Raw genomic sequence first — 25,483 nt, 5'->3', positions numbered from 1 at the left:
AGTTCTAATTCCCACCAGCGTAACCTATGAGAATGCCCGTTTCCTGAGCTCTTGCCGATACTAGATACTATAATGTAACAAAAAGTCCTTTTTATTTCAGAAAAAGAAGGATTTCAGTGTTTTAATTTGAAATTTTAAAAAATAAAAATGAGGTTGCTTATTGGCTATTAATATTTTACTTTTGTGATTTGCCTATTTGTTTCTTTTTTCAACTTTTTAAATAAGAAAGACTCAAAGACTTCTCACAGATTTTAACATATTGATCACATCTTCCTGGTATCGGGGTGAAGCTTTGTCTTACTAGCACAGATACAGTCCTTCAAACTGTTTAAAGAGGATGACTCCTATTTCAGTTAATTTTTGAAAGCCTTAGCACTATCAGAAGTGATAGACACTAAATCTTGTTTTCAGAACCCCAGGTACTTGTATTTGGAACCCTTTACTCAAGAAAACTCTACAATTGTGTCAACTGAAGTTCCAGGGGCATCAAAAGTACTTTCTATGGAGCAGCCTTGTGAAAACTTGTCATTTTTTATTCAAATTTGTATGTCAGTTTGTTCATCTTACAAAGGAAGGGAGACAGTAAAATTAATCAAACTAGGATTTGTGGTTTTGTATAATAAAACCTACCAAATGGCTATCAAAACTGAATATTTGTTTAATTATAACTGATACCATAATTATGTTTTATTTAGTATAATAATATACATGGGCTGCTGCTTTGGGGAATAAATCTCTTTCATATTTCTGTTAAATTTTAATTGATCGTACAGTGTTTTTAAAAATATTCCTCTATAGGAGATTGTCTGAAGTATATTTTTAAACATGCATCGAGTGTACTTTTAGTCAAAACTCTGCAAACAGCATTTACATTTACTCTGATGAAATTATGCTTTTTAGCCTTTGTACTTTCTGGATCACTAATAATGCCGTAAATCCTGTGTTTAGTGATTTTTAGATCCTGTGTTCACCAACTAGCATTAGTTATTATAGTGCTAAATATTGTGAGGTTTAGATGAGGTGACTGTTAGGTGAAAGAAAGGATGTTACAGAAAGTAGAAAGATATGTGCTTAAGTAATTGAGATGGAAGGAAATAGACCCAATATTAACAGAATCTTAGGTGGCGAGGTGTTCACTGTTCCAGATGAGCCCTGGAATGTTTTACTGTTTAAAAAAGATGAAATAATTAATACTATCAAGCTAAAAGTTCAGTGAACACATAGTATATGAACGTGAATTAATTTATACAGAGACTAAAAATCCTTTTGGTGCATGATATGTGAAAGAATCTTAATCATTCCTGTGATCTTTGGAATTTAGTGTGACTGTTTAAGCTTACAAGCATTCAGGTTATTTTATGTATTTTTAATGTTGAATTGCCAACAAAGCTTGTGTTTATTTCTGTCATTGTATATCTTAAAGGAATATTTTATTCACTTGATTTTAAAGCTTTGTTAATGCATTACAGTTATTTTCCTAGTTTTTTGTTTTCTCTTTTTTGTTTGTTTTTGGTCTGGGATTATTTCCTCCTCATATTCTCGGTGACTTTCTTTTCTTTTCATACTATTATTGCATTCTCTAATGATATTCCACTGTTCTTATCTTTTCTTTCTTACCTTACCCCCTGTCCTCAAGCTCTGGCACTGGCTAAATAAGAAGGTAAATGAACACATGGATGTTGGTTTTTACTACTGAATTCCCCCTTTATCTCTATTCTCATTCTGTTTCTGTCCATATGTCAAACTTAGTTTATGCTTCTAAAAGTTCAAATTAATAAGCTATGGAAGGTCGTGAAGCATTAATACTGTCACAGTACAGTTTGCTAAACACCCAAAGCTATTTATTTTAGGATACATGGATGCTGTCTCCTTGCCTTGGTGTGTGTAAGAAGTTCTGTCTTGTAGTCCTTTTGTCCACTGTAAGTGATTGCCATTCCTTTTCGGCTCTGTAATGTGGCCCAGCCTGATAACTCTGTTCTTCTTTGATGTGTGAGAATATTTGATTCACTTGGCTGGTAATTTTATATAGTGTCTTTTTTTTTTTTTTTTTTAATATAACTAGTATTGCAGAATTTCATTTTTAACTTAAAAAAGATTGTGGTCATGGCCTGTGACATCTAATTTCATGTATTTCCCAAGGTATGAGATTGTATGTATGGTAAATGCTTCACATGATTTGCATGGAATAGGTTACATTTTTAATAACTTTGATAAAGGCTAATCTAGATAAATTAATGCTGTACCTCTGACACGTCCACATGTAGTAGTTCTAGACTTAAATTCATCAAATCTCTGGGACAGATAGCAAGAGATGACATTTATGCATATTGTGTTTAAACACGATAAGACCCTAAAATTTTAACTGGAAATATTAAAACAGGTCTTAAGAAAGATGTACTTGTTGGAAATAGATCAAGGTGACATTTTTGAGTGTAGAGATTAGGATTTCCTTCTTTTTTAATTTTTTTTTTTAATGTTTATTAGAGTGAGCAGGGGAGGGGGGGAGGGAGGGAGGGAGAGAGAGAGAGAGAAAGAAAAGGAAAGAAAAGAAAAGAAAAGAAAAGAAAAGAAAAGAAAAGAAAAGAAAAGAATTCCAAGCAGAGGATCCCAAGCAGACTCTGCTTTCAGCACAGAGCCCGATGCAGGGCTTGAACTCACAAATCCTGAGATCATGACCTGATCTGAGATCAAGAGTTGGACGCTTAAGCGACTGAGCCGCTCAGGTGCCCCAGGATTTCATTCTTTCAGTTGTGGAAGAAAGGGGAGACTTGACAATGCCTAACGTATGTAATAAATAGTGTGTAAAATAAATAAATACACTTATAAACCACCCCCCAACATATATGCTGCTGTCTATACCTCCATTCCCTGCAAAACTAATATGATTAAATGAGTTAAATCCTTGGCAAATGATAGTGCTGCAAACGGAAGTCATATTTTCTCATTTTGAGCAAAGTAGGTGGTTTTAAACACTTCTCCAACTTGTGTATATTGAAATTAAATTGTCCTCAAGGGATGAGAGGAAGTAGAGTTAAAATCATTAGATTCAATTTGATTTAACCTTTGGTGACTACATGAATTAGATTACCTAATTTAGAAGTCTAACTCATAGCTAACTAGTGGTGACTTCAGTTATAAAAGGTTCCTAAGAGATCACGTGACGTTTTCCTTTTCTTTGATGATGTGGTGTAGCATAGATAAAACATTGGTGTTGAGCAGGAGTAAGTGCTTTAAGTTCTGAGGCTATATGTTTGAGGAAAGCACATGAGTAAGTTGATGTCTGTTTTATTACAATACATCCATGGCCAGAAAATTTGAAGCACTGGGTATTTGGTATTTCAAGTTCAAGTTGGGTGAATTAGGAAACCAATTCAAGAGAAGTGAGGGTGAGAGAGAACACATCTGTGGTTAGTTGAAACACAACCTATTTCCCAGGGCTTGTTTTATTTTGTAGTATTGATTATTTGCACTAAACCTCAACCAGAATTTGGGTAAAAAAACAAAGTGAAATAAAAGCCTACAGGCCCAGAATAATGAAATAGGAAAACTCAGCAGTGGAACGATACTTTCTTAATAGGCTTGCTACATAGATAAAGCTAGTTTGGAATTTTCAGAGTCTTGGAGTATAACCGTACATTTACTGACATCTCTAAATTAAAAAAAAAAAAAAAGAGCATTCCCTTTATTCACACTTGAAACACTCAGAATGTCATTTTAAGATGACTCCTCTTCCCCTTTAAGAAAATAAATTTAAAAACTAAAATAATTTCTCAGAATGTGGAAGACTGGGGAGATATCAGGGACTGAGTGATTTCATTGGGTAGGCAGTAATGACAGCTGGTGGCAGTGATAACAGGTGCTGTGGATTCCACTGCCCAAAGCTGAGCCCAGGACCAGTTCTGCCTCCTGGGACAGTGCCTCTGGCATTTCTTTAGGGATTCTCTCCTCCGTCCCCTTCTCCATACCATCTTTTGCCCATGTTTCTCTTTCTGTGTCTGAGTTGCTGTTTCCTTGAGAGTTTTGGTCCATTCACTCCAGGGGTTCTTTTCCTCCATCTGAGTTTTCTGTCCACTTTATTGTTTCCTTTTTATTGGTCCTTTATTCTATGCACCAACACCCCCTAGCCACACATTTTTTTCCTCCCATTTTGACTTTTTTTTTTTAATCTCCCTTTACTTTTTAATACTTTCTCTGTCTCTTTCCCACTTCTCTCTCCCTGTCTCTCTTTTTACCTCTCTCCCTTTTTATCCTGGTTTTTTTTTTAACCTTATTTTAACTGGCCATAATACGAATAGACACTTTCCCCCCACCCTGTCTTTTTTAGCTTAATGTATTGAGCATCTTATATGGTGTTATTTATTTTAAATTTTGAATGAAACATCTAACCCTCACTGTTATCTTTGCAATATAAATTTTCATTTAGATGACTCTTAGTGTGGATTTTTTCCAACCCTTAGGTAAATGGCTTGTGATAGGAAAATTCTACCCTGGTTTAAAAACATAAAGTTTGATTTTGTAATGCTGATATATGTAATTTGTTTGTGAATATCTCATGTTTTATGTTAGAAATACCCAGATACAAATTTAGATATACTTTCTAAATAAAACATCATTTACATTAAAACATATTTCAGAATAGACATTTTTTAAAAAAATTGGGACTCAGAAGTTATTTTCAATTGTTATTTGTGAATACAAATCTGGTCTTAATTCTGAAATTATTTATGCTTGGCTCTTTAAATCTATATTTGAGCTTTTACCATGTGCCATGCACTGCCAGGCTTGGGAACGACAGGGAGGAATCCTAGCACTAGCTCTTTCATCAGAAGCTGTCTCAAGAACTATGTGTAGAATTGGTTTCTGATTGTGAAACTTTTCAGTTTCATTGATTTTAGAATGTACATTCAAATATGACATCTGACCTTCCATATCTTAGAAATGTGTTACTACTTTTTTAATCTCTACATTGTCTTTGATGCTTTGGTAGCATGCACTGAAAATTAACTCTGCTGTTTGAAGCTGTAATGGTCAAGATAAAAATTGAACTTTTTATCTTTGAGTTCACTGCAGCATTGATTTCTTAGTGACAGTATCCGTCATGGAAGATAAAGGGATGCAAGCTTATAGCATGGAATGGAAAACAGATGTTTTAGAAGTCATGTTTTGTTTTTAACTACCATTCTTTGCTCTTGAGTGTTTAACTCACTGGAGAGCATAATTCAGATTTAAATTAGAACTCACTTCCTCCTCAATGCTGTAGCTCTTGTACGGGTTGAGGGCCCAGTGTGGTTTCAGCAGCCGTCAATGTAAATGATTGGCCTTTTGAAATGTTAAATGCCAGCTTTGCATGGCAGGAATTCTAGATATCTATCAGAACTATTATATACTCTGAAAACAAAAATTTTGTTTTTGATGTAGGATTATTTGTGATTGTGAAAGATGAGAGAAGTTATATTCAAAATGGGATGTCAAGTAGCAGTTAGGGAGAGCATAATTTAATTATTGATTAAGGAATAACCATTACATTAATGATTAGTTTTTATTTATAGTCCATTTGTCCTAAAGCTTATGTTTTAAAAAGAATGGAAATGTCAAGCGGAATATCAGATTTAAAAAGTATTTGGTTATGAAGTCTCTCAAATACAAAAAGATGTAGAGAACATTGAGTGTGTCCTCCAGCCTGATAAAACATTACCTGTATAATTAAAGCCCATTTTGTGACCTCCCTGATTGTACATCCACCTCCTAACTGTCCCCTCCCAGCCACCCTTGTAATATTCTGAAATTGATATTTATCATGACCTTAACATTAGATTTTTATTATTACTGTTTTTGTAACCCCAGTGGCATCAAAAGGAAAAATATTTTTTTTATTAATTTTTTTTAATGGTTTTATTTATTTTTGAGACAGAGACAGAGCATGAACAGGGAGGGGCAGAGAGAGAGGGAGACACAGAATCTGAAGCAGGCTCCAGGCTCTGAGCCATCCGCCCAGAGCCTGACACGGGGCTCGAACTCACAGACCGCGAGATTGTGACCTGAGTGAAGTCGGATGCTTAACCGACTGAGCCACCCAGGCGCCCCAAAAGGAAAAATATTTTGAATATAATTTCCACTTTAATTTGCTTCTCTTTCATCTTGTGTCATTTAGGACATACCTGTTTTTTTTAAAAAAAAATTTTTTTTTTTTCAACGTTTATTTATTTTTGGGACAGAGAGAGACAGAGCATGAACGGGGGAGGGACAGAGAGAGAGGGAGACACAGAATCGGAAACAGGCTCCAGGCTCTGAGCCATCAGCCCAGAGCCCGACGCGGGGCTCGAACTCACGGACCGCGAGATCGTGACCTGGCTGAAGTCGGACGCTTAACCGACTGCGCCACCCAGGCGCCCCAGGACATACCTGTTTTATAAGAGGCATACTTTTTCTTTTTTAAAAAAAAATTTTTTTTTTCAACGTTTATTTATTTTTGGGACAGAGAGAGACAGAGCATGAACGGGGGAGGGGCAGAGAGAGAGGGAGACACAGAATCAGAAACAGGCTCCAGGCTCTGAGCCATCAGCCCAGAGCCTGACGCGGGGCTCGAACTCCCAGACCGCGAGATCGTGACCTGGCTGAAGTCGAACGCTCAACCGACTGCGCCACCCAGGTGCCCCAGAGGCATACTTTTTCTAAAGCTATCTTTATTTGCTAATTGATAGTAAAATTTCATGAGATTTGAGGTCAGCTAATATATTACCATTATTTCCTTTAGAATATTAAAAGAATTTTTTTTAAATGTTTATTTTTGAAAGAGAGCACGAGCAGGAGAAGGACAGAGAGAAAGGGAGACACAGAATCTGAAGTAGGCTCCAGGCTCTGAGCTGTCAGCACAGAGCCCCACGCGGGGCTTGAACCCACAAACCGTGAGATCATGACCTGAGCCCAAGTCAGATGCTTAACTGAGCCACCCACGTGCCCCTAGAATGTATATTTTTCAAAGTTTATTTTGAGACAGACAGAAAGCGTGTGAGTGAGGGAGGAGCAGAGAGAGCAGAGAATCCCAAGCAGGCTCTGTGGGGGCTTGAACTGAAATTGTGAGATCTTGACCTGGGCCAAAATCAAAAGTTGGACGCTTAACGGATTGAGCCACCTAGGTACCCCGAGATCTTTTTTTAAAATTTCATTTAGAATATTTACCAGATTCTAAATTACAATTTGAAATGTAAATATACCACTGTGTGAGAATTCAAACATAAATACAGGTTATGTTCAAATTGACTGCCATTTCTTAGATATGATGATAATAAATTCTTTATATAACAATGGTAATTAATGCTGTTAATTTTCTGAAGTTGCTTATGGCTTTCACTGCTTTAATCGTTATGCCATAGTTTGATTTGCAATGCTGAATATCCTATTTTGTCTTAACAGTGTTTGAATACATATGCATTTTTATTAAGTTGTGCTTGAAAGATAAGTAATTCTCTTTTTCGTTTCTGTACAGATGATCATCTGGTTGGAGAAGATGTTAGACAAAATAATTAGCATTTTCATCATATTTTTATTAGTGATAGGAACCCTTCTTTTAGCCCTACTCCTGACTGCAAAGGTAGAGTATAACAATTACTATTGCCATTAATAAACTCTTAATTGTTATAATTGTAGTATGCAGAAGAAGTTGGCAGAAGCCAGCATGGAAAATTTACTTTGCTTATAAATATATTTAACAATTAAATTATTTAAGATTTTTGCATTAGTAATCTTGTCATGAATTTGCCTTTTATTTTTTTTATGTGCATTTAAATTTTGTTATCAAAATCCTCAGAAGTAAGTGCAGATGAAAAAATTGATACTGAAGAATAAGTGGCTTCTTCTTTCAAAAGGAGAACTATGATCTGGTCTGATGACTCCTAAATTCATTAGTTCTTTGTTTCCTAGATCAGAATTTCTTGATTAGTTCCTTCCCTTCTTGTCTCATCAGTCTTTCTGCTAATTTACCATGGAATCTTTTTTGTTTTCTTTTAATTGTTTTTTTTTTTTTTTTAACGTTTATTTATCTTTGAGAGAGAGAGACAGAGACAGAGTGTGAGAGGGTTGGGGGCAGAGAGAGGGAGACACAGAATCTGAAGCAGGCTCCAGGCTCTGAGCTGTGAGCACAGAGCCCGACATGGAGCTTGAACTCACAAGCTGTGAGATCATGACCTGAGCTGAAGTTGGACGCTCAACTGACTGAGCCACCCAGGTGCCCCTACCATGTAATCTTTATTTCTTACTTTCTAGCTTACAATTCCTCTTTTTCTTCTTAGTTTGGACTATTAGAACATCACAGACTGGGTGGCTTAAACAACAGACATTTGTGTCTCACAGTTCTGGAGGCTGGGAGTCCCAGATCAGGGTGCCAGTATGGTCAAGTTCTTGGCAAAGGGCCTCTTTCTGGTTCTCTTGTGTCTCTTCTAATGGCACTAATCCCATCATGAGGGCTCCACCTTCACAACCTCATTACTTCCCAAAGGTCCTGTCTCTCTCTCTTTTTTTTTTTTTAAACGTTTATTATTGAGAGAGAGACACAGAGTGTGAGCAGGGGAGGGGTAGAGAGAAGGGGAGACCCAGAATCTGAAGTAGGCTGCAGGCTCTGAGCTGTCAGCACAGAGCCCGACGCGGGGCTTGAACTCACAAACTGTGAGATCATGACCTGAGCCGAAGTCGGTTGCTTAACCAACTGAGCCACCCAGGAGCCCCCCAAAGGCCCTATCTCTTAACCATCATATTGGAAGTTAAGATTTGGACATAAGAATTTTGGGAGTCTACAGACATTCAGGGTTTAACACCCTTCTTTCATCTAAGAAAACCATTCTCCAAAGTGCGACTAAAATTTTCTCTATATTTGATGCATCTTCCTGACTTTTAAAACAAATGTTTATTCTGTATCTTAATCTTTATCTGAAATCCACTGAACTTCTCATCCTAGGTTTTGATATGTTGTTTTTCTAGGAGTTGTGAAGTTTATGTGAAATCATGGACATGAAAAATTTTCATATAGGTGCGCCTGGGTGGCTCAGTGGGTTGAGGGTCTGACTTTGGCTCAGGTCATGATCTTATGCTTTGTGGGTTTGAGCACCCTGTCAGGCTCTGTGCTGACAGCTCAGAGCCTGGAGCCTGCTTCAGATTCTGTGTCTTCCTTTCTCTCTCCCCTCCCCCTGCTTACACTCTGTCTGTCTGTCTCTCTCTCTCTCAAAAATAAACAAACATTAAAAAAATAAAAACATTTTTTTTTCGTATAGTGCTGTAGAGGCATGGTAGTAAACGTTATCAATGGATAATCTGATACGCAGACTTTACTAAAGCATTGCATTGTTTCCTGCTGAGTCAGTTACCACTTGGAAGTCCTGTTCTCAGTCGTTCTCAGCCTCAGTATGTCCTCAGTCTTACCATTTGCTCCTAACAGCCTGCGCTCTCCATATTTCTGTTTCAGTTTCTGTGTAGTTCTTATCTGTTCTTTGGATATGAATCATGTATAGTCACTTATAGAGACTGTATAGACTTTTTAAAGACCTTTTTTGTTTTTATTTTGCCTGAACCTGCCATTATATATTCTTATCTTCTATTCTAGCTCCTAGAGAAATTTTACACCAGTATGATCTTCCGTTTTCCTTTTTCCTCTCTCCTGCTCTTCTTTCCCTTTTGTATTTCTTTGCATGGGGTCTTCTTGCCTGCTTATCTCAGTTATGTTCATTTTTTTTAAAATCCTTTTTCTTTGTTCAACCCATGCTTCAGTGAGCTTTTACTTTCCTGAACTTTGATAACATTTATTACCAAACCACTTCTTTGTGGTCTAGGACTCATGCAAACTGAGTTTTTGAAGGAAACTTACTGGTTATCTAGTCTTTTCTCCCAGCCAATAAAGGGATTATTCTCTAAAACACCATGAGGATATCCACTTTAATGTCTAATAGCCATTTCAAATGTAGTATGTCAAAAACCGAATTTCAGATCTTCCCTTGCTTATCTGTTCTCTTCCTCATAGTCTATTTCAGTGTAAATGACTACTCCATCCCACTTGCTTAGGTGAAAAGCCCCAGAGTCATCCTTGACTACTTCCCTTTTGTATCCACATCCAATTAGTCAGAAAATCCTTTTTGGCTTCATCTTGGGGTAGTAGCAGGGCAGCAATGTCAGGTAGTTCCTTTCCATCGAAAGCAAGAATAAAACAGTATAAAATTATTAAAAACACCATACCAGGGCATTGGAAAACCATTATGCAACAGTTTGAGGAGTATTTGCTCATGAAAAACTGTTACTGCATCTATTAAAACAGATAGTTTGTGGTTTTCTTGCTTGGAGATATTCTTACCCCGCCTAGCTTGGACAGCAGAAGCCTGTGGCTTTTCCCATGGAGGTGGTAGACTTGACTTGGGGCTGACAACAGAGTAGCTGTAAATTAAAGGGGGGAGATTCCGGAAGCAAGAGAGCCATGAAGAACTTAATAATAAGAGCATTAATAAACCATGCATCCTAGACTGGTATATGGGAGACCCCATGGAGTCCTGTGAACATTGAAAGCCTGGAGAGATTTGCAGATTGATTATGCCTTTGGTTGCATTTCTCAATTCTCATACATCTCAGGCTGCAGGGGATGAAGATTCCTATCGTGAAAAATCTGGGCATGATTTCTGCCAAAATCGTTTGCTAACTGCTAAGCTGTGCAGGTTCAGGGGAAGGCTTTAGGCTTTAAAAAAATATTAAGATGAAAACACTGAGCAGAGACATCAATGACAGGGAAGGCAGATTTTGCAGTTTGACTGTAGATAAGTTAATTCCTTACTGAAAGAAACAACAGCTCTCAGAAAAACAAAACAAAATCCAGAGTTTCTACAATGCATTTTTTTAAATGTCTGATTTCTAACCCAAAATTATTAGACACACAAAGAAACAGAAAAGTAGGACCTGGGGAGGAAAAAAAAAAAAAAAACAGTCAAAGAAGTGGATATTTAAGTGGCTCAGATGTTGGATTTAGTAAACATTTTAAAGCAGATATTATAAATAGATTTGCATATATATATGTACGTATCTATATATAAATATATCAAAAGAAGTAAAGTATGTTAATAATATGTAAACAAATGCAGATGCTCAACAGTGAAATGGAGACTGTAAAACAGAACCAAATAGAAATCCTAGAGCTGAAGAGAGCAATAACTAGTGAAAAATTTACTAGATAGGCTTAACAGCAGATTTGGGATCCAGAAAAAAAAACAATGAGTGAATTTGGAAAAAGATGAATAGAAGGTATCCAATCTGACAAAATATTTGTCAAATAGTGGATGAGGAGAGACTCAAAGATTTGTAGGACAATATCACAGATTCTAACAGATACGTAATTGACATCCCAGAAAGTGAAAGGAGAAAGAGTGCAAAAAATATTTGAAGAAATTATGGCCTACGTTAAGAAAATTAAAAAAGAAATTATGGTCAAAAACTTTTCAAGTTTGATGAAAAACATTAAAATAGCCGAGAAGCTGAACAAACCCTGAGTGGAATAAATGCATATAAAACAAATACATACAAAACAAACCATACCTAGACAGATCGTAGTCACTGAAAGCCAAAGAGAAAAAAATCTTTAATGAAGCAAGAGAAAAATTATGTATCACACACAGGAGAACAACAAAACAATGACTTCCTATAATAAACCATGCATACCAGAAGACATTGGAATGATATATTCAGTTTTGGGGAAAAAAAACAACTGGTCAGTCAAGAATTTTATAATCAATGAAACTATTCTTTAAAAGTACAGGCAAAATAAAAATATTTCTAGATAACCAAAAGTGAGAATTTGTTAATAGCACACCTGCACTTTAAAGAACGCTGAAGGAATTCCTTCAGACTGAAGAGAAATGACTCTAGAAATAACTTATGTCCAAAGGGAGGAATGAAGAGCATTTGGTAGATATGTGCATATATATATAAATTATATCCCCCACCCTTTTTCAGTTTGTTCAAATAACAGGACTATTTAAAAGTTTTAACACTGTATTGTAGAGTTTATAATACACATAGATGGACTATGTATGTATAACCATAGCACAAAGAAGAAGACTGGGAAACAACCATAGTGGTATGGAGTTCTTATAAATATTTTATTGGAAGTAAGTCAGCATTAACTTGAGGTGATCTATGATGAATTAAAGATGTGGTAAGCTTAAGCTTAAGATAAATAAGCTTAAGGTAAGTAGCAACCACTAACAAATTTTAGAGGAACTGAAATGGTATACTAAGAAATGTTGCTTCACACAAAAGAAGGCAGTAAAAGAATACCAGTAGGGATGAAACAGAAGACAAATCGCAAAATGGCAGACTGAATCCAATCATATCAATGCGTATATTAAATATGAAGCAATTAAATGGCAGAGATTTTCAGACTGGATATAAAATAGCAAGCTCCAGCTAAGTGGTATCTGTAAATGATACCCTTTAAGTTCAGGGCCCTAAAAAGTTTGATAGTCAAAAGATGAAAAAAGATACACCCACCACTCACGCTGTAAACGTAAGGTTTGTAGGGTGATTATATTAATGTAAGAGCAGATAGTTTAAACAAACATTACTGAAGGTAAGTAAGAAATAAGGACTTGTCATAACGATAAAAGAGGTAACACTGCAGTGGGATTTACCAGTTTTAAAACGTGTATTCCTAACGGTAGAGCTAAATAGAAGGTGAAGCAAAATAGTCAGAATTAAAGGAGAAATAGACAAACCAGTGATTATGGTTAGGGATTCAGTAATACTCTTCTTGTGGTAACTGAGAGAATAAGTAGATAGAAAACTAGTTAAGAATAGAAAAGGCTTGAAAAACACTGTTAGTCAATGTGAAGTGACAACAGCAGAATGATGTTCTTGTCGAGTGAGCACGGAATACTCACCAGGGCAAACTGCCTGGTATGCCCAATTTGAAAATAGTAAAATATAGAGCATATTCTCTAAGGCTGGCTTGTTCCATTTTGTCTGTCTCATTTTTTGGTTATTGAGCAAGGTAAATTCTGAGATACAGTTTCAGCTGGCTTCCCTCCACGCCCCCCTCAGAAACCTTGCTAAGTTCTTTATTTGCTTGTTTGTATATCTCACACTGTTTCATAATTCTATAAGCACTGTTCATGCAGTGTTGATATTGCTTATATGTACTATACACACACATGTGTGAAATTAATATATTTATGTATTTGTCTTGTGTATATGTATAAATATTTGTATGTACCTATTCACATGTTGTTTTTCCTTAAGTTGTTGAGCTTCTTGAAGGTAGGGAGCTTTTATGTACTTTTTGTTTCCCATAGTGAGTGTCATAGGACATTATGTATAACAGCTGTTCAGTACAGGTTTCTAAATTAATTGAAACTAAGATGTGTAATTATTTAACTATAAAAGCATTGTTCCAATAATAGTGTGGAAAAATAAATGTTAAATTGGGCTTATTTTTTATTGAGATTGTTTTTCTCTCCTATCCGTAATACAGGTGCATCAAGAGAGTGTGCACATGATTGAAGTCACAAGCAATTTGATTAATGAGACTCTAGCAAATCACCCTGAGTGGGCAAAGTAAGAGTATTATTTTGGCAAAATAGAAATGAATGGCCTACGTTCAGTATCTGCACAAAACGATCTTATCTTCATTGATGTGTCTATATTGGAAGAGAAAAGATGGAGTTTGCCAAAGCTTTGATGAATGTTGTTGTTTTTGCATCAGGACAGCATGTATTGGGGGATGGTGGGAGAGGGAAGTGTGTACGATTTTGGGAACAGTTTATGGTAAATGACTTTGTATTTGAATTGAGATTTATAGTTCACAACATGTATATGATTTGCAAAGACCTTTCACCTACACTTGTATGTAGGTGTTCATCACAGTGACTGAGGAGGTTAAAGAGACTATCCCCATTTCACAGATGAGGAAGCAGAATCAAAGGTTACAGAATTGGAGATAATCCCCCAGTGGCAGGGTCAGTAGTGTTTTCACATTGTGCCATTTTGGAGGCAGGGTAGGCAGTCTGTGGCTCAGGGCCAGATCTAGCCACCTGTTTTATTGGAACACACCCATACCCATTCATTTACATGTTGTCTGTGGTTGTTTGGGGGGGGGGGAGGTGCAAGAACAGGTAGAATTGAGTAGTCGTGATACAGATTTTATGTCCCGAAAAGCCTGAAATATTTTTACAGATAACATTTGCCAACCCCTGTCTTAGATAGGGTCTCTTTTTTACTTGTTTAATTTGGCTTCTGTGACAAGGGTTTTATGTCACCCTGTTGAATTTGATTGACAAACTGTATGGCCTTTTTTTTTTTTTTTTTTTAATACCTTCAAAGTAGTCACTAACGTAAGTAGGAAGTACTCTGCCAGTTTTAGGATTGCAAATTGAGATTTCACTTGCTTTTCTACTTTGAATTGACTTTATTCCTTTATGTAAAACCTGCAAAGGACGTTTCTTGAACTTGGTTTAGAATCATATTTGAATATCCTTAAAAAGGACATCTTGCAAAATGTGTTTCACACTCAAAGTGTTTGTCCTTAATATTCCTGGTTAGTTACCAATTGCAGTATATCTGTAGAAAGGAATAGCATTTCACTTAGCATTCAGTGACAATAAACTGTACATGCAGCAGCATGGATAGATCTCAGAATAAGTATGCTGAGTGAAAGAAGTCAGGCAGAAAATAAAAAAAACCAAAAAAACCCCAAAAACCAACAACTGATACAGTATGATTCCATTTATGCTAAGTTCTAGGAAATGCAAACTAATCCATAGTGACAGAAAGATCAGTGGTGTCTGTGGATAGGGGTGGGCCCCAGGAAGGGAGTACATAGATGCACAAGGAAACTTTTAAAGGTGATAGATAATGTTTATTATCTTGATTAAGGACAGAAGAAGAGAAGTGGCATAATCAGATTTCATTCTAGAACAGTCTTTCCCTCTATACTATGGAGAAAAGATGCACAGCATATAAGATTTGAGCCTTTTAGAACTAGATGAGAGGTGATGAAGTCCTTAATTGTGGGCATTTGTAGTGGAAATGAATAGGGTTAGTAAGATCTTAAGGAAGTTGGTTGGTGGTCAACTGGATATAGTTGGAAGAAATCTAGCATGACTTTTGTTTCTAGCTTTGAAAGTTGGTTGATGATGGTAGATTCACCTAGATAGGAAGTAGAGGAGCAGATACGGTGGGAAAAAGAATTTGCTTCCTTTTTTTATCTTTTGTGTTTGAGGTGCCTATGGTAGGCAGAGGCATCTTTTTTTTTTTTAATTTTTTTTTTTCAACGTTTATTTATTTTTTGGGGGACACACAGAGACAGAGCATGAACGGGGGAGGGGCAGAGAGAGAGGGAGACACAGAATCGGAAACAGGCTCCAGGCTCCGAGCCATCAGCCCAGAGCCTGACGCGGGGCTCGAACTCACGGACCGCGAGATCATGACCTGGCTGAAGTCGGACGCTTAACCGACTGCGCCACCCAGGCGCCCCTAGGCAGAGGCATCTTGAAGACCATTGGCTGTGTTGGTGTTTAGTTCAGGAGAGTGATCTGGAGTGAAGTTAAAAATCAGGCAGCGTTAATATCTCAAGGGCTCCTCTTTCGTCGGTCATTCTCCTGTAATGGAAATAAGCCCAGAGCCCCTCTATACTGGTTTTCAATGGCAATAGGACTGTCGCTGCTACTGTATTGAAGGCACACACAATCTGGGGAGCCCCAGATCAGAGCAGTTTAGAAAGTTGGTTGTTTTTATTTTTAAATTTTGTAATAATTCTAGATTCACCAGGCATGGCAAAGAAAGCCATAGGGAGGTCCATGGACTCTTCAGCCCACCTCCTCTAATGTTGACATCTTGCATGACTATGATACAATAACGAAACTAGGAAATGGACATTTTGCTAGTTTCACATGCATTTGTGTATATGTGTGTTTACAATTTTATCATATGTGTAGCTTCCTATAAGCTATCAAGACCATCAAGAACAGAACTGTTCCATAACCACAGGCTTCCTCATGCCACCCCTTTATAGCCACACCTACCCTCTACCTTCTCGTTTAACATATCCCTAATGCTTGGCAACCAATAATCTATTCTCTGTATCCATAATATTGTTGTTTCATGATTGATACATAGATCAAATCATAGTGTATGTAACCTTGTGAGATTGAAAGATTGGTAGTGAACAAAGTTCACTACTCATAATTCTGTTGAAGTTCATTGAAGACATTGTAGGTATCATTAGTGTGTTCCCTTTTATTGCTGTGTAATATTCCAAGCAGGAAGATGGAAGGAATTAAAAGCTGTTTAGGCTTTGATCATCTGTGGGAAGTCTGATTCTTTTGCGACAGATTAATGGAGGTAGACATGAATGAATACTAATGGTTCTTGCAATCTCAGTACTCAGTGGATTCCTGTCCTGAAGATGGCAGTTGACTTTGTGGAAAATTCACGTAGATATATCTAGTGGGGGAGATACAGTTAAGAACTGGTTAGATATGCTGTTTTCCAATGTGATGCACGTTTTATATACCCTACATAGGTACCTCGACTTCCCATGAGTATGTTTTGTGAGCTGGTGGATAAATGACATAGGCAGGGTAGGGTCATCTTCACAGAGCTTCATAGAAAATGAAGTTGGAGCACATCTTTATTCTTGTTTTGTCTTGTTGGAGCCCATTTCTTGTTTTCTATTAACTAGTCTCAAGCCTGTTGATTTTCATGACCCTCCTCAGGAGATGGCATTAAAATGGTACTGAGTGTGATTTAGCCTTCCCTTACTTGGGAGGAATCCCCCAGGCTAAGCTAAGTTGTTTTTAATGGGGCTGTTCTTTTGGTAAGTCACATTGTGATAGAGATTAACCTCTCCCCAGGAAGATGAGGGTAGGCCAGTCCAATTTCTAGGAACTTGGTTTCTCCTGACTGATCCCTCTTGACTTAGTGTAGTAGAATTAGTGATTGGTTCTGGTTGATAATAAGACCAAAGCACATCCCAGTTTGTCTCAGCCAGAGTTGCTCAGGTGTTTCTGGCCCTGTGTCTCCTACAGGGTGCTCATTGTGAGGAGGTCTGGATGGAGCCAAGACCTTTGACTTAGCCTCACATCAGCTCTCCTCTCATCTGGAGCTCTTAGGACACCTGTGTGATGACGTTGGCAAAGTGTTTTCACAGTAGCCAGCAAGAGTTTATCAGGCCTTATAGATGCTTGTTAGTCATTAAGGATCTATTCAGATACTTCTGTCAATCTTCCTACTTTAACACTACAGGTTATGGGGCACCTGGGTGGCTCAGTCGGTTAAGCATCCGACTTGGGGTTGGGTCATGATCTCGCAGTTTGTGAGTTCGAGCCCTGCGTTGGGCTCTGTGTTGACAGCTCAGAGCCTGGAGCCTGCTTGGGATTCTGTGTCTCCCTCTCTCTCTGACCCTCCCCCACTCACACTCTGTCTCTGTCTGCCTCTCTCTCAAGAGTAAACAAACATTAAAAAAACAAAACACTACAGGTTATAATTTTCGCCATGAAATGTACTACCAGTTAATTGAAAACATTCAGCTCCCTTCAGAGCACTGATGAACCTGTAAATACTAGGATAATTTAAAAGGTACTTAATTTCTCCCAAATCCCATCTGTGTTTAAAGATCCCAGTTTCCTGTTCACATACTTAGATTATTATATTTGTAATCATCTCTTTTTGTCCTACCTGCTGAGAAATACAATTATAGCAAGTTTTGTCCTACTTGCTGAGAAATAGTTGAGAATTTGCCGAAAGTTTCACAAATATTTTATTTGGAGTGTAGGAAGAACTGGTTAATATTAAAGGTTGAAACCATTACTAATTTGACATTCCACTTTTTTTTTTAATTTTCTTTTAACATTTATATATTTTTGAGAGACTGGGCACAAGTGGGGAAGGGGCAGAAAGAGAAGGAGACACAGAATCCGAAGCTCGCTCCAGGCTTTGAGGTGTCAGCACAGAGCTCGATGTGGGGCCTGAACCCACAAACTGTGGGATCACAACCTGAACTGAGTCAGATGCTTAACTGACCGAGCCACCCAGGCGCCCCGACATTCCACTTTCTAATGTATCCAGAATGCCTTTTTCTCTGATTAAAGATCATTGCCTGTCCTAGGCATCATTACTTTGTGGCTGTAGTGGCAGTTGGTTTTGTTTATGACCATCTTTCTCTCTTTCACACACACACACACACACACACGCACACACACTGATTTACTATATAAATTACTACAAGTATATAAAACTGCTGTGAGTTGTGAACATTGCAGATTTGACTTGACTCACTATTTGACTCTTTCCCATAAGCCAGCTTTGTGATGTGTGTCATATTTAGGCCTCAGGAAAGTACTTAGTTACTGCTTGCCTTGGCCTTTGGGCATCACTCATGTATAGTTGAGATCAGGACTATTATATTTGTGAATGTCAACATCTCTAGTAAACAATCTCTTGAGGTACAATTTAAAGAATATATGAAGATATTTCTTGTTGAGGAAACATTGAGTATACGTAACATATTCTTGATTAAGGCAGATGATGCAGCCTGCGTAGTTAACAGGAAAGTGAGGAGTCTGTCTCTCAAAGCACAAGGAGTAAAGCTTGTAGATGGAGCTCCTTGTATAGCTGAAACGCTGCTCAGGAGGTCCTCATATCTTAAAAAGATCTCCAGTGAGTACGAAATTGAAAACAATGATTCGCCCTCTTAATTTTCTTGTTTTCTTTCTGAGTTTTTCACATTCTTAGACCAGTGGTTCTCAAACTTCAGCATGTATCAGAACCATTTTTAGGGCTTGTTAAGGTACAGATTGCTGGGCCCCTGCCCAGTTTCTTTTTCAGTAGATCTGGAATTGAGCCCAAGAATTTGCATATCTAGCAGGTTTCCAAGCAGTTCTGATGCTGCTGGTCCATGGACCACACATTGAGAACCTCTGCCCAGGTACTGACTATGCCAGTGTCCCAGAACCACTTCTGCTGGTGCTGAATAAGGCAGATAACATGTATGGACAGAGCAGAATGAAAGGGAGTTTGTGGGGGAGAGTGGGTCTAATAGCTAAGGAAAGCTTGAAGGGAATCTTAAATGGTAGAAATAAGCATTAGGGTCGGAAGTCAAGGCTTCCTACATATGATTCATTTGTAGCCGTGTGTGATAACTGATCAATAATTTGTCAGTTAATGATTGTTTAAATACATTGAATTCCAAGAGTTATTGGTGCAGTACACTAAAAATATGCTAGTTTTTAATTTTTTCTTTTTTCTTTTAAATTAGTTGGCTTCCTGAAGCTCAGGTAGTCCAAAGAGCCCTCAATTCTGCAGCTAACAACGTGTATCAGTATGGAAGAGAGTGGATAACCCACAAGGTAAGGGAAGAGCCTCTCTTTGTGGCTTTCTCTTTGCAGGTTCTTCATTGGTAGGACTTACTGCTTTAATAAAGTATAAATGGAGATTCTGTTTAGAACAGTTTGTTTTTGAAATAGGCTTAAATCTACTAGACAACAAGAAATGTACAATGAAATTAAACTTTCTGGATGATTGTATTTAATAGTGCTAGTGGGGCGCCTGGGTGGCTCAGTCAGTTAAGTGTCTGACTTCAGCTCAGGTCATGATCTCACAGTCCGTGAGTTCGAGCCCTGTGTCAGGCTCTGTGCTGACAGCTTGGAGCCTGGAGCCTGCTTCAGATTCTGTGTCTCCCTCTCTCTCTGCCCCTTCCCTGCTCATGCTGTGTCTCTCTCTGTCTCAAAAAAAAAAATAAAAACATTAAAAAAAAAAAAATAGTGCTAGTAGCCTGAACAGAGAGATTTGTCCTTTGCTTCTTGTTCAAGGTAGATATTCATTCTGTCCTAATGCACAAATAATGATCATTAAGATTGGTCAAATAAGGCTTTGTGGAGAAGAAAACGTTGTTAGCAAATATTAAATATTATCTGCTGGTGACTGTGGTTGGCATTTCTAGTTTGTTTCTTTTCATCTTTCCAAGAAATTTGCAGTAGTCTGAATTATTTTACCCAGTTTACAGAGGAAGAAACAGGCTTAGCAAGGCTAAGTAAATTCCCAGTGGTCACGTTGTGAATTGCAGACTTGGTTTCAAACTGAAGACTAATTCTAAATCCCTTGTTGTTTCTACTATAGCATGCTAGAAGTTCATGCCCAAAACTGGGTTAGGTGCTTTAACATGGCACTTGAGAGAAACGCTGAAGGAATGATATATCTTAGATGAATAAAGAGAAGGAAGAGTGTATTTTAAGGAGTGTTTTTGTGAGCCAAGATGTGGAGACAGGAGTCTGCTTGAGGAGATTAGTCTATCTGAAGCTTTGCGGAAGGAAATGAAGGATAGAGGAAAAGGCACAGTTATTGCAGGTAAGGGTTAGACTCCATGGGACAAATTTGGGATATCCTTTTATTCTCTACCCCCCAATAGTGCCTATGAGAAGGACAGTAATTTGGAGTTTTAATAGATTGAAGTAATTAGGATCATCTAGGGATTAACAAGGTTTGTTGCAGTTATATGTATGCCCAGAAAAAAAGTATTGGTATGTGATTCCTTGTTCAAAATTCAAGAACGAAGTCTCAAAAAAAATTATCTTGGAAATGACGCTGTCCACCTGTGTATAGTAATCTAACCTAAGGATGGAATTATTGTTGAGTAAAAAGTTAAGAGAAAGATATGTGTTACTGATTTTCTTGAGCCCATACCAGGTAACCAAATCAAATGCCACATGGAAGTCTTTAAAAAATATTTGGTGAATAAGTGAAAGATAAGTCTATTGGTATAGATCTCATAACTATCATAGAAGAAGATCCAGCCATTGCAGAAGCCTCTTAGACCTCTAGAAATATATTGGCTGGCTTACTCTGCTGAAAACATAGTATTTAATTTTTTGGCTTATATATTTGTTTTGATATATAATTTGTATTCTGAAAATCTACCTACTTGGGGAAAGCTGGAGAATGTTCCTTAGAAATTACTTAGAGAAAAGATAAGTTTGAAACCTTTTGTTCAAGATTCTAAAAGGAAAGACAGCTGAAGAGAGAAGAGTATTGCTAACAAAGATGGTAACATACTCATGGTCCTGATTTAGAAGACATGAGGATAATATCTAAAACCAGCCATTGAATGTGTATTGACTGACGAATGGATAAATAAAATGTGGTGTATCTATATACAATTACCTCCCATGAAAAGGAGGGAAGCACTGATACATTCTACAATATAGATGAACCTTGAAAACATTATGCCAGTTGAAAGCAGTCATAAAAGAACACATACATATGATTCCATTTGTATGAAACATCCAGAAGAGGCATATCTATAGAGACAGTAGAGTAGTGGTTTCCAGGGGTAGGGAAGATTGGGGGAAATGGTGGAGTGACTGCTAAGAAGTATGGCGTTTCCTTTTGGGGTAAGGAAAATGTTTCAAAATTGCTTGTGGTGATGGTTGTGTAAGTTTGAATATACTACAAGAAATATTGAATTACTACACTTAGGTGGGTGAATTGTAAGGTGTGTGAATTATCTCAATAAGGTTGTTTAAAAAAAAAAAGAACCATTGAAATTATAGGGGTAGCTTTTCTTTTTTTTTCTTTATTTTTTATTTTATTTTATGAATTTTTTTTTCAATATATGAAATTTATTGTCAAATTGGTTTCCATACAACACCCAGTGCTCATCCCAAAAGGTGCCCTCCTCAATATCCATCACCCACCTTCCCCTCCCTCCCACCCCCCATCAACCCTCAGTTTGTTCCCAGTTTTTAAGAGTCTCTTATGCTTTGGCTCTCTCTCACTCTAACCTCTTTTTTTTTTTTTTTTCCTTTTTTTTTAATTTTCCCTTCCCCTCTAGGGGTAGCTTTTCTAATAAGCTCAGATCTTATCCAGCTAAGAATCATGTAAGAATTGGGTCTCAGGAGCAAAAGTGTGGAAGGGTCTGAAGCTAGGGAAAAAGGTCATGCTCAGAAAGGGAAGAAAGTTTTTTTAGGGTGTGTTTAGGTATGAGCAGAGAAGGTTCCTGTCTTCCTTCCCCCCGTCTATGTTGTCAGCCTTATCTCCTGTATCCTCTATGCATTATTTGGGTTCTATCAAGGCCTGCTAGTTTGCTGTTTTCTCAAATCCAGCTTACTTTCTTCATTCAGCATCCTTGTTTGAGCTAACCTTCCTGCCTCATAAATTTTTTCCAAAATTTGTACCTGGAGGCAGCAGGAGAATAAGTCCTGAATGGGTTTTCTCTGTCCCTTCTCCTGTGACTAGAATGAAGAAAGTGACAGCCAGTCCACAAATGTGCCAGGCACTGTCCTAAGTGCTGGGGGAAAGCAGGAGACCAGAAAGAGTTACCACCCTCCTGGAGCTTACTCTGGTGAGCGGGGGTAGACATGAGACATGTCAACAGGTAACCGTTTCAGATAGAACAGTGCTGTGATGAGGTAACATGGTAGAGAATGACCTGGGGTGATACTTTAGCTGGAATGCTACAGAATGAGAAGGTGATCTTTTCACTAACACTGGAGATCTGGGAAAAGAAAGTTTCAAGTTGCGGGCATAGAAAATTCACAGGCTCTGATATTGGAACAAGATTGGTTTAAGGAAAGAAAGAAGGCCAACGTGGCTGGAACAGGGAATGTGGTAACAAGACTAGCCATAGGTCATAACAAGAAGTTGGGATTTTATTTTTGTTATGAAGGTAAATATAGATTTAAACCAGAAAGGGATGTGACCTGATTTAGGATATTCAAAGCTCATTTTGGCTCCTTTATGGAGAGATAGGCAGGAATGGAGAAGGCAGGGCCCTGGCTAAAAGAATATTATTCCAACAGTCTAGAGGAGATTTTGAGAACTTTGACTAGGATGGTTGAAGTGGGAATTGAGAGAAATGGTCACATTTAACTTGTATTTCTGAGGTGGTTATGACAGGAATTACTCCTGGATTGGGTATGGAATGAAAGGGAAAGAAGTTTTTGGTTCGCCTGACTGGAAGGGTAGCTGTGCCATTTACTGAGATGAACAGATCTTGGAGGTTGTGGGGGGTCAGGTGGGTTACAGGTAGATGGAGCTATAATTCTGTTTGGGGCATGCGAAGTTTGAGATCCCTGTCAGATTTCTAAGTCGAGATATCAGAAAAGGCATTTGGACATACATAGCTGGGGCTCAGGGGAGAGATCTGGGCTGTAGGTGGAAGTTTGAATGTTGTCAGACTCACTCTACCTGTTACTCTGCCCATCGGTGGAGGTGAACTGTATTAGTATGATAAGGCTGCCATGACAGAGTATCACAGACTGGGTGCTCAGACAACAGAAATTTATTTTCTTACAGTTCTGCAGGCTGGGAGTTCAAGATCAAGGTGTTGGTGGGATTGGTTTCTTATGGGGCCTCCCTCCTTGGCTTGTAGATGCCTGTGTCTTCTTCACATGGTCTTCTGTCTGTGTGTGTCTGTCTCCTAATCTCCTCTTTTTGTAAGGACACTGATCGGGGTGCCTGGGTGGCTCAGTCGGTTAGGCGACTGACTTCAGCTCAGGTCATGATCTCACGGTTTGTGAGTTCAAGTCCTGTGTCGGGCTCTGTGCTGACAGCTCAGAGCCTGGAGCCTGTTTCAGATTCTGTGTCTCCCTCTCTCTCTGCCCCTCCCCTACTCTGTCTGTCTCTCTGTCTCAAAAATAAATAAACATTAAAAAAAATATTTTTTTTTAATTTATAAGGACATTGATCTTGTTGGATTAGGGCCCACCCTAATGACATCATTTTAATTTGATTACCTCTTTAAAGACCTTATTTCCAAATACAGTCACATACTAAGGTATAGGGTGGGGGGGGGTTAGGATTTAGGAGGGACACAGTTTATCCCATGACATGGCCTAAGGAGAAAGTACATATAGAAGAGGACCAAAGATAGGTTCTTAGAGCAGCTTTTGAAGGTCACAGAAGCAAGCCAGCAGAGAAGGTGGAGGAGGAGTAGTCTGTGAGGTGGGGGGTAACAGCCTGTGTTTATCTTAGAGGCTGAGAGAAGATGTTTCCAGAAAGACTTGGTCAGCCTGTGGCAAATGGCTGTTAAGATTCCAAGCAAAGTGAGAACAGAGAACTGCCCACTGACTTACCATCCCCATTTTATAGATGAGGTTATTCACCTTAAGTTACCCAGCATTCAAATGGCATTCTGACGGCTCTTAGTGCTTCACTGTCTTTCGTCTGCAAAGAGCATCTCAGACACCACCAATAATAGCTGTGCTTTGGTGATTGTAGACTTGTTTACTGTTGAGCTGTGCTGAAGTGGATGCCAGTTTGTGATAGTGTTTTATTGTGGTGAATGCCGCTATGCGGACAGCCTAGAGTGGGGGCTCTTCTGGTTAAAGGGGGGGGGGGGTGGTGTCTCAGAAACTGAGAGTAGAGGGACAGAAAGAACTGGTACTAGGCAGTCTGTGAGTATCTGGCAGTCATGATACCCAAAAGACAAATTTAAAGTAATTAAAAAAAGACCAGGGCTAATTGTGGCTTTTAGTTATTTTGGACAATTTGCTGTGTTAGGTGTTTTTTGTTCATAGGTTATATATGCTGTGGTTGAAAGAGTACTAGAGAGTTTTTAATCCTGCCTCTACCAGTTAGCTGCCTGACTTGGGCCTGTCGTAGGTTCTTTCTAAATCTGTTTTCTCATCTTGAAAGAACAAAGGTGTTAAAGACCTTTTTCTGACCTAACCCTTGGGGTTGTTTTAATGATCACGTAATGTAGGTGAAAACCATTTGTAAGTTGTAAAATGCTATATGAAGATAATGGCTTCTATTATATTTACTAATTTGTGTTTGGTTTATGAATAAAGTATAGAGAAAAACATTGGGCAGATATGTTTGTACCAAATAAGTCTAAAAACTGGTTCAGATATCTGTAAGGACAGCATCAAGTAAGCAAAAGGTGTGGGTAGGCCACACAAAAGAAAATACTCATTGAAAACCAACACAGAAAAGTGGTCACTATCGTACCTGAAGAAGAAAAGTATTTGGTTACAATTTCACAGCTATTAAATTATCTAAAAGTTTATCAATCCATAAGGCTTTGGGAAAACTGGTTTATTCATACAATGTTGGAAAATGTTAATTGGTATACTCCCTATGGAAGATAGTGCATAGCAAGAGCCATTAAAGTGCCTATTTCCTTTGATTCCTATACATTTATCATGCTATTAGTAATAAGAAAAAAAAAGTTATGTATAAGGACATTCATTGCAGTGTTACTTGTGACATTAAAAATTGGGAACCATCTCCATATCCTATGATTGGGTAATGATAAACTAATATCAGAACTTAAGGTAGAGTGTGCAACTCTTGATCTTGGGGTTGTGAGTTTGTGCTCCACCTTGGGCATAGAGATTACTGAAAAATAAAATCTTAAAAAAAAAAACAAAACTAATATGGAACCATTAAAAGTAAGGATGAAAGTGATGAAGTGATGAAAAATTCTAAATTATGTTTATAAACACAAAAAGTCGCAGAGGATATAGAA

The 25,483-nt window shown here is 37.9% G+C and overlaps 1 protein-coding gene across 2 annotated transcripts in view; it reads left to right on the top strand.

The window, feature by feature from the left end:
* TMEM245 (transmembrane protein 245) overlaps positions 1-25,483 on the top strand; it is a 102,575-nt gene that overhangs the window by 33,301 nt on the left and 43,791 nt on the right. Inside the window, exons 7-10 of one of the 2 annotated variants that reach the window (XM_030293180.2) lie at positions 1,637-1,660; positions 7,487-7,591; positions 13,493-13,575; positions 19,274-19,364. In XM_030293180.2, the coding sequence (XP_030149040.1) occupies positions 1,637-1,660; positions 7,487-7,591; positions 13,493-13,575; positions 19,274-19,364 (303 nt within the window). The remainder of the gene's footprint in view (positions 1-1,636; positions 1,661-7,486; positions 7,592-13,492; positions 13,576-19,273; positions 19,365-25,483) is intronic. The other variant, XM_030293181.2, reaches the window with a different exon arrangement.

This window comes from Lynx canadensis, chromosome D4, assembly GCF_007474595.2.
Source record: "Lynx canadensis isolate LIC74 chromosome D4, mLynCan4.pri.v2, whole genome shotgun sequence".
NCBI classification, from domain to species: domain Eukaryota; kingdom Metazoa; phylum Chordata; class Mammalia; order Carnivora; family Felidae; genus Lynx; species Lynx canadensis.
This window is presented reverse-complemented; position numbering and strand designations above follow the sequence as displayed.